This window comes from Conger conger, chromosome 10, assembly GCF_963514075.1.
Source record: "Conger conger chromosome 10, fConCon1.1, whole genome shotgun sequence".
In the NCBI taxonomy this organism is placed as follows: domain Eukaryota; kingdom Metazoa; phylum Chordata; class Actinopteri; order Anguilliformes; family Congridae; genus Conger; species Conger conger.
This window is the reverse complement of record NC_083769.1, coordinates 2,737,562-2,753,587: the sequence shown is the minus strand read 5'-3', so window position 1 is coordinate 2,753,587 and position 16,026 is coordinate 2,737,562. Positions and strand designations below refer to the sequence as shown.

General features: G+C 45.4%; 1 protein-coding gene across 3 annotated transcripts in view; it reads right to left on the bottom strand.

Annotated features, from left to right (window-relative positions):
- LOC133138528 (monocarboxylate transporter 2-like) overlaps positions 1-16,026 on the bottom strand; it is a 21,638-nt gene extending 5,612 nt beyond the window's left edge. For all 3 annotated transcript variants that reach the window (XM_061257358.1, XM_061257359.1, XM_061257360.1), the window contains exons 1-3: positions 15,693-16,026; positions 14,756-14,985; positions 2,955-3,098 (exon numbers count right to left, since the gene is read on the bottom strand). In XM_061257358.1, coding sequence (XP_061113342.1) covers positions 2,955-3,098; positions 14,756-14,972 — 361 coding nt within the window. In that variant the 5' untranslated portion in view covers positions 14,973-14,985; positions 15,693-16,026. The remainder of the gene's footprint in view (positions 1-2,954; positions 3,099-14,755; positions 14,986-15,692) is intronic.

The following is a 16,026-nucleotide window of genomic DNA, read 5'->3' as shown; positions in this document are numbered from 1 at the left end:
GGCAAAGGTGGGTGGTTTGCCTTGTCCCTCAGCCTGTTTCAGACCCCAGTTCATTTCCTTCTGTGTTTTTTGGGCCTTCTCCTGTTCCTGTGATTGTCTCCATTACACTGGCTTGCGCTCCAGATGATCTCCCCTGGCCACGTGGGATCAGTCCCAAAGTTCACAAAATAGTAAGAGAGCGGGTTCCTGATCTTCAGTAGCAAAGTCAGAATCAACCAAAGTCTAACATTTTTTTTATTTGAAAAATGTATTTCCCCAAAAAATAGGTTCCACAATTATTGGCACCCCAGGTTTACTACTTTGTGCAAACACCACTGGCAAAGATGGCAGCCATGAGTATTTTCCAATGAATTTTGATAAGGTGAGAAAACACATTTGGATGGATTTTTGACTATTCCTCCATACATAACTTTTCAGAATCACAGATAGCATGGGGCAGTCTGTAGCCTAGTGGTCATTGCAGAACATGGATGTTGTTTTTACTCAACCATTTCTGTGTGGATTTTTGATTTTTTGATTTTTGATTTTGATGTATGTTTCGAGTCATTGTCCTGCTGGACAATCTACCTACGACTCAGCTTCCTAGCAGAGGAAACCAGATTTTCTGCCAAGATTCCCTGGTACTTTGTTTGAATTCATTGTGCCTGGAACACTGGCAGCAAAACATCTCCAAAACATCAATGACCCACCTCCATATTTGCTATAGGTGCGGCTATAGGTGCTTCTCCTTGTATGTATTCCTCTTTTGCCACCAAACATGTTGATGGTGTTTATGGCCAAAACTTTCTATTTTGTTTTCATCTAACCATAGAACTCTCTTCCAGTCATGTTTCACAAACTCCAGATACTTGGTTTTGTTTATTGTGCACAGCAAGTCTTTATGCCACCCTTCCCAAGAGTTTGTTGGTATGGAGGTGTCATTTCCTGGTTATTTCTGAGACTTGGTGACCCTAACCAATCTCTGGTTACTAATGGCCTCCCTCACCATCTTCCTCGCTGTCCGTGGGGATAATATGCACTTTCTCTTCCTGGCAAGTTTGTGACCATTCCATATGTTTTACACCTTTTTATTATTGCCCTTACAGTGCTAAGCGGTATGTTTAACTGTATTTTTTGTACCCGTTACAGAGTTGCGATGGTCAATTACCATCTCTATCTTCTGAATTGACAGTTATTTGGCTTTTCCCATGCTGATGGTTGACAGAGGGATGTGCTTGACATGCTTGTTACCGTATTTTTATACTCCAGTGAAATAGGAAGTGATGGAATGACAATATAGTTCCTTTAGACTGAGATTAACTATACTATGTAAAATGATATGGCTAATTTCAATTACAAAGGTGACAATAGTTTTGGCAAGCATGCAGTTTAAAAGCATGCAGATATGGTCAAGAGGTTCAGCTGTTTTTCAGACCAAATGTCAGAATTGGGAAGAAATATTATCGAAGTGACTTTGACCCTGGAATTATTGTTGGTACCAGACAGGGTGGTTTGAGTATCTCAATTTTCACATACAACAGTCACTAGAGTTTGCAGAAAATGGTGCTTTCTGAGAAGAAGGGCCAGACTGGTCAAAGCTGACAGGAAGGTGACAGTAACACAAATAACCACACATTACAACATTGGTATGCAGAAGAGCATCTCTGACCACACAATGCACACGACGCTCAAACAGTGGTGAGAAAACTCTCCAAAGGTAACAATTCTCAGGAGGAACCCGGCTATAGAGGGCAGCCCATCAGGTGTAATGCTACATGGGGCACAACATGGAAAGAACACTGCTCTGAGCAGAAGCAAGGCTTAAAAGCAAAGAATCAATTCTGATATGTGTTCAGTTCAGAAAGGTTAAGGGTTGCGGATGATTGCTTTGCTACATTGCTTTAATGATGAACTGTTCATCACAGAGTTCATTTTATACATAATCAGCATGTTGTGGTTTCTCATTTTAAATTGACAGCATTTCCTCTCACTGATAAGCGTTTCTACAGGAAGTATGTGTTGTGGCAGATATGTATGGGCACCTGAACAAATGGGATCTGGAGCACAATCAGGACCACACATAAGAGTGGGAAAGCTGAAAATCTTTAAACTGCAGAGGGTAAAGAAAGGCCATCTGCTGAAGTAGTCAGAACCTGCAGACTGCAGAAAAGCCCTCACCCCACAACTGAGTGAATCTCCATGGAAGGTCATAACTTAAAGACCAGGGAGTGCAAACTCTGCTGTAATCCTGCTGTTCAAACAACCAGAGGCCACTGAGCAGGAGTGCATCCACCTCAACCACCAACATACTCTTTTTTGACTGCTACAAACCTTTTTTGGTGTTTGGAGAAGAGGCACCTTTGGACTTTATCCTCAACTACCTTTCTCACTGTCCCAGTCTGGCCAAAACTAGAATGAGCCTTTTTCCAATAGCTGGAAGCTTCTGAAGGTAGCGCTACTACCTCCGGAAGACAGAAGGATACATGCGTGTTCAGTGGTTATAGTTATAGTGGTTATAGTGGTTATAGTTATAGTATAGACAGTTGTAAGGTGTATTTTTCACTTTGAAGGAGCTACTGACTCCTATAGGCTTCAAGTCTTTATGCTAAGCTAACATGTGAAGTCAGTGAATGCACAAAAATGGAAATGAAATGGAACATCTCCTCTAAGTCTGGATAACTCAGAAAAAAAGGTATATTTCACAAAATGTAGGTGTATTCCTTTAAAAAGAACACTTGAAAGGATATACAATAAAAATGAAAATTGACAAGAGATTTTTCTGATTATACATTTGAATTACAACAGCATCAGTTAAATTCAGCATAAATTCAAGAAAACATCACTGAACAACCATTATCTGTAATTATAAAGGTCATAGCAGGAATCAAGCAAAAACATTTATGCCTAGAAAATATATGTCCATATTTACACCACTAATAAATAGTAAATATGAATAAAAATGATATTGGAAATACCTCCAATGATGCCAATGCATATATACAAATGCATAATGGTAGTTCCAAAAGAAGCAGTTACCATAGCAGCCGCACACATTAGCCCACCAGCTATGACCACCGGCCGGCTGCCATAGCGATTTACCAGAATGCTACTCACAGGACCTGCAACACAAGCGGGGGTAGGGGGATGAGAGAGGGGAGAGATTTTATTCATTTTTAAATAAAACTTTAAAACACACTTGGGGGTGGTATCAAAAAAAAACAACAACTTGCGAGTGGAAATTGGGATTTGTGTTTGGAGAATCATATCTTTGGCATTAAAGAAGGGGAAAACCAGAAAATGTGTAGTCCTGTAAATTGAGGTCCTGTTTGAACTGATCAAAACATGCATCAATTGCATCAACTAAATTTGATGCATCGCTGGCATTGTATATCTTTTGAATAAAAAATCCATTTGACTTCATTTTGTTTGCGACTGTTCTTATCCAAGATACTTATACTAGGATTTCAAGTTTGGATACCATACAGCAAGTGGCACTGACGTAGAAAGCTATCAAAGTATGTTTTACTGTGAATGAAGCATCTCTTTGAAATGATTAAAACATGCCAAGACATAGCTGTAACAACTCAATGGGCCTCATTTATCAATATTTTTGGAAATCTGTGTGCAAATGTATATGTGTTCGGAACGAACAAATTCTGCCGGATTTATCAAACACGAGTACACACAACTTTCTTTCGTATCCACGTGTGTACATGGATAAATACCAAGTAAACGTACACCAAAGGCATGTTCACAAAATTTGTTATTAGCAGAAATTGACAAACCTAAAACACCATATATGGAATTCCGGCTACTAAAAGAACTGCAGAAGACTAAAGCCTGGCAATATACGCTCAGTAAGCACTTTATTAGGTATTTATTAAATGTTTTTTAAACTTATTGGTCTTCTAGTGTGTAGCCTATCCACTTAAGATGTTTGAAGGTACAAAGGTAAAATAGGTAATTGCAGACTTCTAATGGTCAAGGGAGGAATAGCAGCAAGAAACACCTTCAAACCAAACACTGTTTATCCCACCCCTTCTCTGTAAATGGGCTCACGTTAAAACGCCATTGGTTGTGGCAATTAGAACCAATTTTCAACCAATGAGCTTGAGTTATTGCACCGTTAATACAGTATTTTGGTACAGAGTGTTGGGCCATCAACTGCATATTTTGTTAATTTTGGTCAATTTCGTTCGGCTCACATTGGATAAATGAGGACCATTTTTTTGGACATAAGTAGGACTATTATACCTCCTCAGCTATATAAAGTAGTGCAACACTTTTTAGTCATTTTCTACCTGGACCGAAATTTGGAATATCATCTTTGAATAAATGATCCATTTGACTTAATTTTGCTAATTGTGGTTATATCTTAACCAAAATATCTACTAGTCTTAGAAGTCATCCACAAAATATGACTCAGTACAAATCAGGACTGTTTTATTTGAAGCATTACATTATCTGTAGTTATTTGTAGAGTAAGGATAAAAAGTAAGTTTTATAAGTTTATTCAGTAAATGGTTGGCATTTATATATCAGCTTTATCCAAAGGGCTGTACAATTGATGCTTCCTGTTCACCAATTCATACATACACTCACACACCAATGGTGATTGGCTGCCATGCAAGGCACCAACCAGCTCAGCAGGCGCATTTAGTTAGGTGACTTGCTCAGGGACACTTCGACACACCCAGGTGGGGGATCGAACCGCCAACCCTCCGACTGCCAGACAACTGCTCTTACCGCCTGAGCCAATGAGACGACTGCTCTTACAGCCGGAGCCAATGAGACGACTGCTCTTACAGCCGGAGCCAATGAGACAACTGCTCTTACCGCCTGAGCCAATGAGACGACTGCTCTTACAGCCGGAGCCAATGAGACGACTGCTCTTACTGCCTGAGCCAATGTCGCCCCATAGCCCAGGGCTTTATCCTGACTCAGTACAGTGCCTTCTCCTTACTCAGTAGAGCACCTCATCCCTTACTCAGTAGAGCACCTCATCCCATACTCAGTAGAGCACCTTATCCCTTACTCAGTAGAGCACCTTATCCCTTACTCAGTAGGGCACCGTATCCCTTACTCAGTAGGGCACCTTATCCCTTACTCAGTAGGGCACCTTATCCCTTACTCAGTAGGGCACCTAATCCCTTACTCAGTAGGGCACCTCATCCCTTACTCAGTAGGGCACCTCATGCCTTACTCAGAAGGGCACCTCATGCCTTACTCAGTAGAGCACCTTATCCCTTACGCAGTAGGGCACCTCATCCCTTACTCAGTAGGGCACCTCATCCCTTACTCAGTAGAGCACCTCATCCCTTACTCAGTAGAGCACCTCATCCCTTACTCAGTAGAGCACCTTATCCCTTACTCAGTAGAGCACCTTATCCCTTACTCAGTAGTGCACCTTTTCCCTTACTCAGTAGGGCACCTCATCCCTTACTCAGTAGGGCACCTCATCCCTTACTCAGTAGGGCACCTCATCCCTTACTCAGTAGGGCACCGCATCCCTTACTCAGTAGAGCACCTCATCCCTTACTAAGTAGGGCACCTCTTCCCTTACTCAGTAGGGAACCTTTTCCCTTACTCAGTAGGGAACCTTTTCCCTTACTCAGTAGGGAACCTTATCCCTTACTCAGTAGGGAACCTTATCCCTTACTCAGTAGGGCACCTTATCCCTTACTCAGTAGGGCACCTTATCCCTTACTCAGTAGGGCACCTTTTCCCTTACTCAGTAGGGAACCTTTTCCCTTACTCAGTAGGGAACCTTTTCCCTTACTCAGTAGGGAACCTCATCCCTTACTCAGTAGAGCACCTCATCCCTTACTCAGTAGGGCACCTTATCCCTTACTCAGTAGGGCACCTTATCCCTTACTCAGTAGGGAACCTTATCCCTTACTCAGTAGGGAACCTTATCCCTTACTCAGTAGAGCACCTTATCCCTTACTCAGTAGAGCACCTTATCCCTTACTCAGTAGAGCACCTTATCCCTTACTCAGTAGAGCACCTCATCCCTTACTCAGTAGGGCACCTTATCCCTTACTCAGTAGAGCACCTTATCCCTTACTCAGTTGAGCACCTTATCCCTTACTCAGTTGAGCACCTTATCCCTTACTCAGTTGAGCACCTTATCCCCTACTCAGTAGGGCAGCTTATCCCTTACTCAGTAGAGCACCTTATCCCTTACTCAGTTGACCACCTTATCCCCTACTCAGTAGGGCACCTTATCCCTTACTCAGTAGAGCACCTTATCCCTTACTCAGTAGAGCAGTTTATCCCTTACTCAGTAGAGCAGATTATCCCTTACTCAGTCGAGCAGCTTATCCCTTACTCAGTAGAGCAGCTTATCCCTTACTCAGTAGGGCACCTTATCCCTTACTCAGTAGGGCACCTTATCCCTTACTCAGTAGGGCACCTCATCCCTTACTCAGTAGGGCACCTCATCCCTTACTCAGTAGAGCACCTTATCCCTTACTCAGTAGGACACCTTATCCCTTACTCATTAGAGCACCTTATCCCTTACTCAGTAGAGCACCTTATCCCTTACGCAGTAGGGCACCTTATCCCTTACTCAGTAGGGCACCTCATCCCTTACTCAGTAGGGCACCTCATCCCTTACTCAGTAGGGCACCTTATCCCTTACTCAGTAGAGCACCTTATCCCTTACTCAGTAGAGCACCTTATCCCTTACTCAGTAGGGCACCTCATCCCTTACTCAGTAGGGCACCTCATCCCTTACTCAGTAGGGCACCTTATCCCTTACTCAGTAGGGAACCTTATCCCTTACTCAGTAGAGCACCTCATCCCTTACTCAATAGAGCACCTCATCCCTTACTCAGTAGAGCACCTCATCCCTTACTCAGTAGAGCACCTTATCCCTTACTCAGGATAAGGTGCTTACTCAGTAGGGCACCTTATCCCTTACTCAGTAGAGCACCTTATCCCTTACTCAGTAGGGCACCTTATGCCTTACTCAGTAGAGCACCTTATGCCTTACTCAGTAGGGCACCTCATCCCTTACTCAGTAGGGCAGCTTATCCCTTACTCAGTAGAGCACCTTATCCCTTACTCAGTTGAGCACCTTATCCCCTACTCAGTAGGGCACCTTATCCCTTACTCAGTAGAGCAGCTTATCCCTTACTCAGTAGAGCAGCTTATCCCTTACTCAGTAGGGCACCTTATCCCTTACTCAGTAGGGCACCTTATCCCTTACTCAGTAGGGCACCTCATCCCTTACTCAGTAGGGCACCTCATCCCTTACTCAGTAGGGCACCTCATCCCGTACTCAGTAGGGCACCTTATCCCTCACTCAGTACAGCACCTCATCCCTTACTCAGTAGGGCACCTCATCCCTTACTCAGTAGGGCACCTCATCCCTTACTCAGTAGGGCACCTTATCCGTTACTCAGTAGGGCACCTTATCCCTTACTCAGTAGGGAACCTTATCCCTTACTCAGTAGGGAACCTTATCCCTTACTCAGTAGAGCACCTTATCCCTTTCTCAGTAGAGCACCTCATCCCTTTCTCAGTAGAGCACCTCATCCCTTACTCAATAGAGCACCTCATCCCTTACTCAGTAGAGCACCTCATCCCTTACTCAGTTGAGCACCTTATCCCTTACTCAGGATAAGGTGCTTACTCAGTAGGGCACCTTATCCCTTACTCAGTAGAGCACCTTATCCCTTGCTCAGTAGGGCACCTTATCCCTTGCTCAGTAGAGCACCTTATCCCTTGCTCAGTAGAGCACCTTATCCCTTACTCAGTAGAGCACCTTATCCCTTACTCAGTAGGGCACCTCATCCCTTACTCAGTAGGGCACCTCATGCCTTACTCAGTAGAGTACCTTATCCCTTACGCAGCAGGGCACCTTATCCCTTACTCAGTAGGGCACCTCATCCCTTACTCAGTAGGGCAGCTTATCCCTTACTCAGTAGAGCACCTTATCCCTTACTCAGTAGAGCACCTTATCCCTTACTCAGTAGAGCACCTTATCCCTTACTCAGTAGAGCACCTTATCCCTTACTCAGTAGAGCACCTTATCCCCTACTCAGTAGGGCAGCTTATCCCTTACTCAGTAGAGCACATTATCTCTTACTCAGTAGAGCACCTTATCCCTTACTCAGTTGAGCACCTTATCCCTTACTCAGTTGAGCACCTTATCCCCTACTCAGTAGGGCACCTTATCCCTTACTCAGTAGAGCACCTTATCCCTTACTCAGTAGAGCACCTTATCCATTACTCAGTAGGGCACCTTATCCCTTACTCAGTAGGGCACCTTATCCCTTACTCAGTAGGGCACCTTATCCCTTACTCAGTAGGGCACCTCATCCCTTACTCAGTAGGGCACCTCATCCCTTACTCAGCAGGGCACCTTATCCCTTACTCAATAGAGCACCTTATCCCTTACTCAGTAGAGCACCTTATCCCTTACGCAGTAGGGCACCTTATCCCTTACTCAGTAGAGCACCTCCTCCCTTACTCAGTAGGGCACCTCATCCCTTACTCAATAGAGCACCTCATCCCTTACTCAGTAGAGCACCTCATCCCTTACTCAGTAGAGCACCTTATCCCTTACTCAGTAGGGCACCTTATCCCTTACTCAGTAGAGCATCTTATCCCTTACTCAGTAGAGCACCTTATCCCTTACTCAGTAGGGCACCTTATCCCTTACTCAGTAGGGCACATCATCCCTTACTCAGTAGGGCACCTTATGCCTTACTCAGTAGGGCACCTCATCCCTTACTCAGTAGGGCACCTTATCCCTTACTCAGTAGAGCACCTTATCCCTTACGCAGTAGGGCACCTTATCCCTTACTCAGTAGGGCACATCATCCCTTACTCAGTAGGGCACCTTATGCCTTACTCAGTAGAGCACCTTATCCCTTACGCAGTAGGGCACCTTATCCCTTACTCAATAGAGCACCTTATCCCCTACTCAGTAGGGCACCTTATCCCTTACTCAGTAGAGCAGCTTATCCCTTACTCAGTAGGGCACCTTATCCCTTACTCAGTTGGGCACCTCATCCCTTACTCAGTAGGGCACCTTATCCCTTACTCAGTAGAGCACCTTATCCCTTACTCAGTAGAGCACCTCATCCCTTACTCAGTAGAGCACCTTATCCCTTTCTCAGTAGAGCACCTCATCCCTTACTCAATAGAGCACCTTATCCCTTACTCAGTAGGGCACATCATCCCTTACTCAGTAGGGCACCTTATGCCTTACTCAGTAGAGCACCTTATCCCTTACGCAGTAGGGCACCTTATCCCTTACTCAATAGAGCACCTTATCCCCTACTCAGTAGGGCACCTTATCCCTTACTCAGTAGAGCAGCTTATCCCTTACTCAGTAGGGCACCTTATCCCTTACTCAGTTGGGCACCTCATCCCTTACTCAGTAGGGCACCTTATCCCTTACTCAGTAGAGCACCTTATCCCTTACTCAGTAGAGCACCTCATCCCTTACTCAGTAGAGCACCTTATCCCTTTCTCAGTAGAGCACCTCATCCCTTACTCAATAGAGCACCTCATCCCTTACTCAGTAGAGCACCTCATCCCTTACTCAATAGAGCACCTCATCCCTTACTCAGTAGAGCACCTCATCCCTTACTCAGTAGAGCACCTTATCCCTTACTCAGTAGGGCACCTCATCCCTTACTCAATAGAGCACCTCATCCCTTACTCAGTAGAGCACCTCATCCCTTACTCAGTAGGGCACCTTATCCCTTACTCAGTAGAGCATCTTATCCCTTACTCAGTAGAGCACCTTATCCCTTACTCAGTAGAGCACCTTATCCCTTACTCAGTAGGGCACCTTATCCCTTACTCAGTAGAGCATCTTATCCCTTACTCAGTAGAGCACCTTATCCCTTACTCAGTAGGGCACCTTATCCCTTACTCAGTAGGGCACATCATCCCTTACTCAGTAGGGCACCTTATGCCTTACTCAGTAGGGCACCTCATCCCTTACTCAGTAGGGCACCTTATCCCTTACTCAGTAGAGCACCTTATCCCTTACGCAGTAGGGCACCTTATCCCTTACTCAGTAGGGCACATCATCCCTTACTCAGTAGGGCACCTTATGCCTTACTCAGTAGAGCACCTTATCCCTTACGCAGTAGGGCACCTTATCCCTTACTCAATAGAGCACCTTATCCCCTACTCAGTAGGGCACCTTATCCCTTACTCAGTAGAGCAGCTTATCCCTTACTCAGTAGGGCACCTTATCCCTTACTCAGTTGGGCACCTCATCCCTTACTCAGTAGGGCACCTTATCCCTTACTCAGTAGAGCAGCTTATCCCTTACTCAGTAGGGCACCTTATCCCTTACTCAGTTGGGCACCTCATCCCTTACTCAGTAGAGCACCTCATCCCTTACTCAGTAGAGCACCTTATCCCTTACTCAGTAGGGCACCTCATCCCTTACTCAATAGAGCACCTCATCCCTTACTCAGTAGAGCACCTCATCCCTTACTCAGTAGGGCACTTTATCCCTTACTCAGTAGAGCATCTTATCCCTTACTCAGTAGAGCACCTTATCCCTTACTCAGTAGAGCACCTTATCCCTTACTCAGTAGGGCACCTTATCCCTTACTCAGTAGAGCATCTTATCCCTTACTCAGTAGAGCACCTTATCCCTTACTCAGTAGGGCACCTTATCCCTTACTCAGTAGGGCACATCATCCCTTACTCAGTAGGGCACCTTATGCCTTACTCAGTAGGGCACCTCATCCCTTACTCAGTAGGGCACCTTATCCCTTACTCAGTAGAGCACCTTATCCCTTACGCAGTAGGGCACCTTATCCCTTACTCAGTAGGGCACATCATCCCTTACTCAGTAGGGCACCTTATGCCTTACTCAGTAGAGCACCTTATCCCTTACGCAGTAGGGCACCTTATCCCTTACTCAATAGAGCACCTTATCCCCTACTCAGTAGGGCACCTTATCCCTTACTCAGTAGAGCAGCTTATCCCTTACTCAGTAGGGCACCTTATCCCTTACTCAGTTGGGCACCTCATCCCTTACTCAGTAGGGCACCTTATCCCTTACTCAGTAGAGCACCTTATCCCTTACTCAGTAGAGCACCTCATCCCTTACTCAGTAGAGCACCTTATCCCTTTCTCAGTAGAGCACCTCATCCCTTACTCAATAGAGCACCTCATCCCTTACTCAGTAGAGCACCTCATCCCTTACTCAATAGAGCACCTCATCCCTTACTCAGTAGAGCACCTCATCCCTTACTCAGTAGAGCACCTTATCCCTTACTCAGTAGGGCACCTCATCCCTTACTCAATAGAGCACCTCATCCCTTACTCAGTAGAGCACCTCATCCCTTACTCAGTAGAGCACCTTATCCCTTACTCAGTAGGGCACCTTATCCCTTACTCAGTAGAGCATCTTATCCCTTACTCAGTAGAGCACCTTATCCCTTACTCAGTAGGGCACCTTATCCCTTACTTAGTAGGGCACATCATCCCTTACTCAGTAGGGCACCTTATGCCTTACTCAGTAGAGCACCTTATCCCTTACGCAGTAGGGCACCTTATCCCTTACTCAATAGAGCACCTTATCCCCTACTCAGTAGGGCACCTTATCCCTTACTCAGTAGAGTAGCTTATCCCTTACTCAGTAGGGCACCTTATCCCTTACTCAGTAGGGCACCTCATCCCTTACTCAATAGAGCACCTTATCCCTTACTCAATAGAGCACCTTATCCCTTACTCAGTAGAGCACCTTATCCCTTACGCAGTTGGGCACCTTATCCCTTACTCAGTAGGGCACCTTATCCCTTACTCAGTAGAGCACCTCATCCCTTACTCAATAGAGCACCTCATCCCTTACTCAATAGAGCACCTTATCCCTTACTCAGTAGGACACCTCATCCCTTACTCAGTAGGGCACCTCATCCCTTACTCAGTAGGGCACCTTATCCCTTACTCAGTAGGGCACCTTATCCCTTACTCAGTAGAGCACCTTATCCCTTTCTCAGTAGAGCACCTCATCCCTTACTCAATAGAGCACCTCATCCCTTACTCAGTAGAGCACCTCATCCCTTACTCAATAGAGCACCTCATCCCTTACTCAGTAGAGCACCTCATCCCTTACTCAGTAGAGCACCTTATCCCTTACTCAGTAGAGCACCTCATCCCTTACTCAGTAGAGCACCTTATCCCTTACTCAGTAGGGCACCTTATCCCTTACTCAGTAGGGCACCTTATCCCTTACTCAGTAGGGCACCTTATCCCTTACTCAGTAGGGCACCTTATCCCTTACTCAGTAGGGCACCTCATCCCTTACTCAGTAGGGCACCTCATCCCTTACTCAGTAGAGCACCTTATCCTTTACGCAGTAGGGCACCTTATCCCTTACTCAGTAGGGCACATCATCCCTTACTCAGTAGGGCACCTTATGCCTTACTCAGTAGAGCACCTTATCCCTTACGCAGTAGGGCACCTTATCCCTTACTCAATAGAGCACCTTATCCCCTACTCAGTAGGGCACCTTATCCCTTACTCAGTAGAGCAGCTTATCCCTTACTCAGTAGGGCACCTTATCCCTTACTCAGTTGGGCACCTCATCCCTTACTCAGTAGGGCACCTTATCCCTTACTCAGTAGAGCACCTTATCCCTTACTCAGTAGAGCACCTCATCCCTTACTCAGTAGAGCACCTTATCCCTTACTCAGTAGGGCACCTTATCCCTTACTCAGTAGGGCACCTTATCCCTTACTCAGTAGGGCACCTTATCCCTTACTCAGTAGGGCACCTTATCCCTTACTCAGTAGGGCACCTTATCCCTTACTCAGTAGAGCACCTTATCCCTTACGCAGTAGGGCACCTTATCCCTTACTCAGTAGGGCACCTTATCCCTTACTCAGTAGGGAACCTTATCCCTTACTCAGTAGGGAACCTTATCCCTTACTCAGTAGAGCACCTTATCCCTTACTCAGTAGAGCACCTCATCCCTTACTCAGTAGAGCACCTTATCCCTTTCTCAGTAGAGCACCTCATCCCTTACTCAATAGAGCACCTCATCCCTTACTCAGTAGAGCACCTCATCCCTTACTCAATAGAGCACCTCATCCCTTACTCAGTAGAGCACCTCATCCCTTACTCAGTAGAGCACCTTATCCCTTACTCAGTAGAGCACCTCATCCCTTACTCAGTAGAGCACCTTATCCCTTACTCAGTAGGGCACCTTATCCCTTACTCAGTAGGGCACCTTATCCCTTACTCAGTAGGGCACCTTATCCCTTACTCAGTAGGGCACCTCATCCCTTACTCAGTAGGGCACCTTATCCCTTACTCAGTAGAGCACCTTATCCCTTACGCAGTAGGGCACCTTATCCCTTACTCAGTAGGGCACCTTATCCCTTACTCAGTAGGGAACCTTATCCCTTACTCAGTAGGGAACCTTATCCCTTACTCAGTAGAGCACCTTATCCCTTACTCAGTAGAGCACCTCATCCCTTACTCAGTAGAGCACCTTATCCCTTACTCAGGATAAGGTGCTTACTCAGTAGGGCACCTTATCCCTTACTCAGTAGAACACCTTATCCCTTACTCAGTAGGGCACCTTATCCCTTACTCAGTAGAGCACCTCATCCCTTACTCAATAGAGCACCTCATCCCTTACTCAGTAGAGCACCTTATCCCTTACTCAGTAGAGCACCTCATCCCTTACTCAGTAGAGCACCTTATCCCTTACTCAGTAGGGCACCTTATCCCTTACTCAGTAGGGCACCTTATCCCTTACTCAGTAGGGCACCTCATCCCTTACTCAGTCGGGCACCTTATCCCTTACTCAGTAGAGCACCTTATCCCTTACGCAGTAGGGCACCTTATCCCTTACTCAGTAGGGCACCTTATCCCTTACTCAGTAGGGAACCTTATCCCTTACTCAGTAGGGAACCTTATCCCTTACTCAGTAGAGCACCTTATCCCTTTCTCAGTAGAGCACCTCATCCCTTACTCAATAGAGCACCTCATCCCTTACTCAGTAGAGCACCTCATCCCTTACTCAGTAGAGCACCTTATCCCTTACTCAGGATAAGGTGCTTACTCAGTAGGGCACCTTATCCCTTACTCAGTAGAACACCTTATCCCTTACTCAGTAGGGCACCTTATCCCTTACTCAGTAGAGCACCTTATCCCTTACTCAGTAGGGCACCTCATCCCTTACTCAGTAGGGCACCTCATCCCTTACTCAGTAGAGCACCTTATCCCTTACTCAGTAGAGCACCTTATCCCTTACTCAGTAGAGCACCTCATCCCTTACTCAGTAGGGCACCTTATCCCTTACTCAATAGAGCACCTCATCCCTTATCTTTATGTACAGTGCCAATTAAGTGTCTTGGATTATTTCTGAAACATTCAATCTCTTTGCTAAATGGTAAATGGTTGGCATTTATATAGCACCTTTATCCAAAGCGCTGTACAATTGATGCTTCTCATTCACCCATTCACACACCAACGGCGATTGGCCATGCAAGGCGCCGACCAGCTCGTCAGGAGCATTTTAGGGGTTAAGTGTCTTGCTCAGGGACACTTCGACACAGCCCAGGCGGGGGATTGAACCGGCAACCCTCCGACTGCCAGACAACTGCTCTTACTGCCTGAGCCATGTCGCCCCTTTCACCTTATCCCTTTGTAGATGTTCTCCTAGCACCTGTCACTTATGGCAGGTGTGCAAACCTTATTCTCCTTTTAGACAGTTAAAAGTAAAATATATCATGTATGAAGCATACCAGTTCACATGCATGCACACATTCACACTCACCTCCAGCATACATAGTAGCCAGCATAATAGAAGACACCCAGGCAATCTCACTGTAGGAGATGGAGAAGAATTCCTGGATCTCCTTGAAGTAGATAGTGAGAGCTTTAGGGAAAGCATAGGAGAACCCAATGCAGATGAAGGATCCGAACACCACAGCCCATCCCCAGCCCCCATCCGGTGGAGTGTCGCCCAGGTTTGTAGTTGTTCCGGCAGGCATAGCGATTCAGTAGCTGGGGAGGAGAAAACTCTTTGTTTCTTATTATTGAAAAAGTTAACACATACTCACACTCAGTCAAACACACGCTCACTCATATACACACTCAAACACACACACTCAAACACACACACACACACACACACACACACTCACATTCAGTCATACATTCATATGAACACAAACACTCATACACACACACACAAACACAATCATAAGCACTCATAAGCACACTCACTCATAGTGAAGCACACCCAGTGCTGTGAAAATGTCTAATATTAAATTTTGTCTACAGATTGAAACCATTCACTGAAACCATGACAAATATGCAGTAATAGATCAAATCAGAATCAGTACACGTAGGGGGCTCAGGTGCAGTAGTGTCAATGCCAGCAAAGAGGAATCTGTGAATTAGGGTGCAAGTTTAATCCTTATATGATCCAGAAAATATTCACAATATTGAATACATAACAGGACCATCATTTAAGATGTGTAATCGAAAATGCAGTTACTTTTCACATACTGCATTTTAAGTTCGCAGACACTAGGACAAATGTTGGAACGTCGCAGTTTAATTAGCAGCGCCACTTACACGTAGGTAATTAAATATGGGGTGAATACTTGTGAAAAACACACTACTGCGACATCTAGTATATCCATGCGCTCATCTTACTAATATACGAAATAAATTAAACACTTAACTAAGGATTAACATTGTCTTACCGTTTATTAAAATGTGGGATGACGGAAAAAAGATTTCTTCATTCCAAATAGATCGCTGCCAGCTCTGATGAAAAAAAACTTTTGCTCCTGTTCACCCACTCCGCTCACGTGGGTTTCTGCTTAGATTGGCGTCGCTTATATTTATTTTTAGGCATCCAAACTTGAAGGGTGGAAACCCAGCTGGTATTTCCCATTTCTCATCTTACTCTTTTCCAATCGTGACATACATTGCCACTTTGGTTGGCACATGGGTTGTTCATGCGCAATGTATTTCAATCGTGAATTCAGACGTGATTTCTGTACCGCAACTTACACGTGGCATGAAAACCTTCGG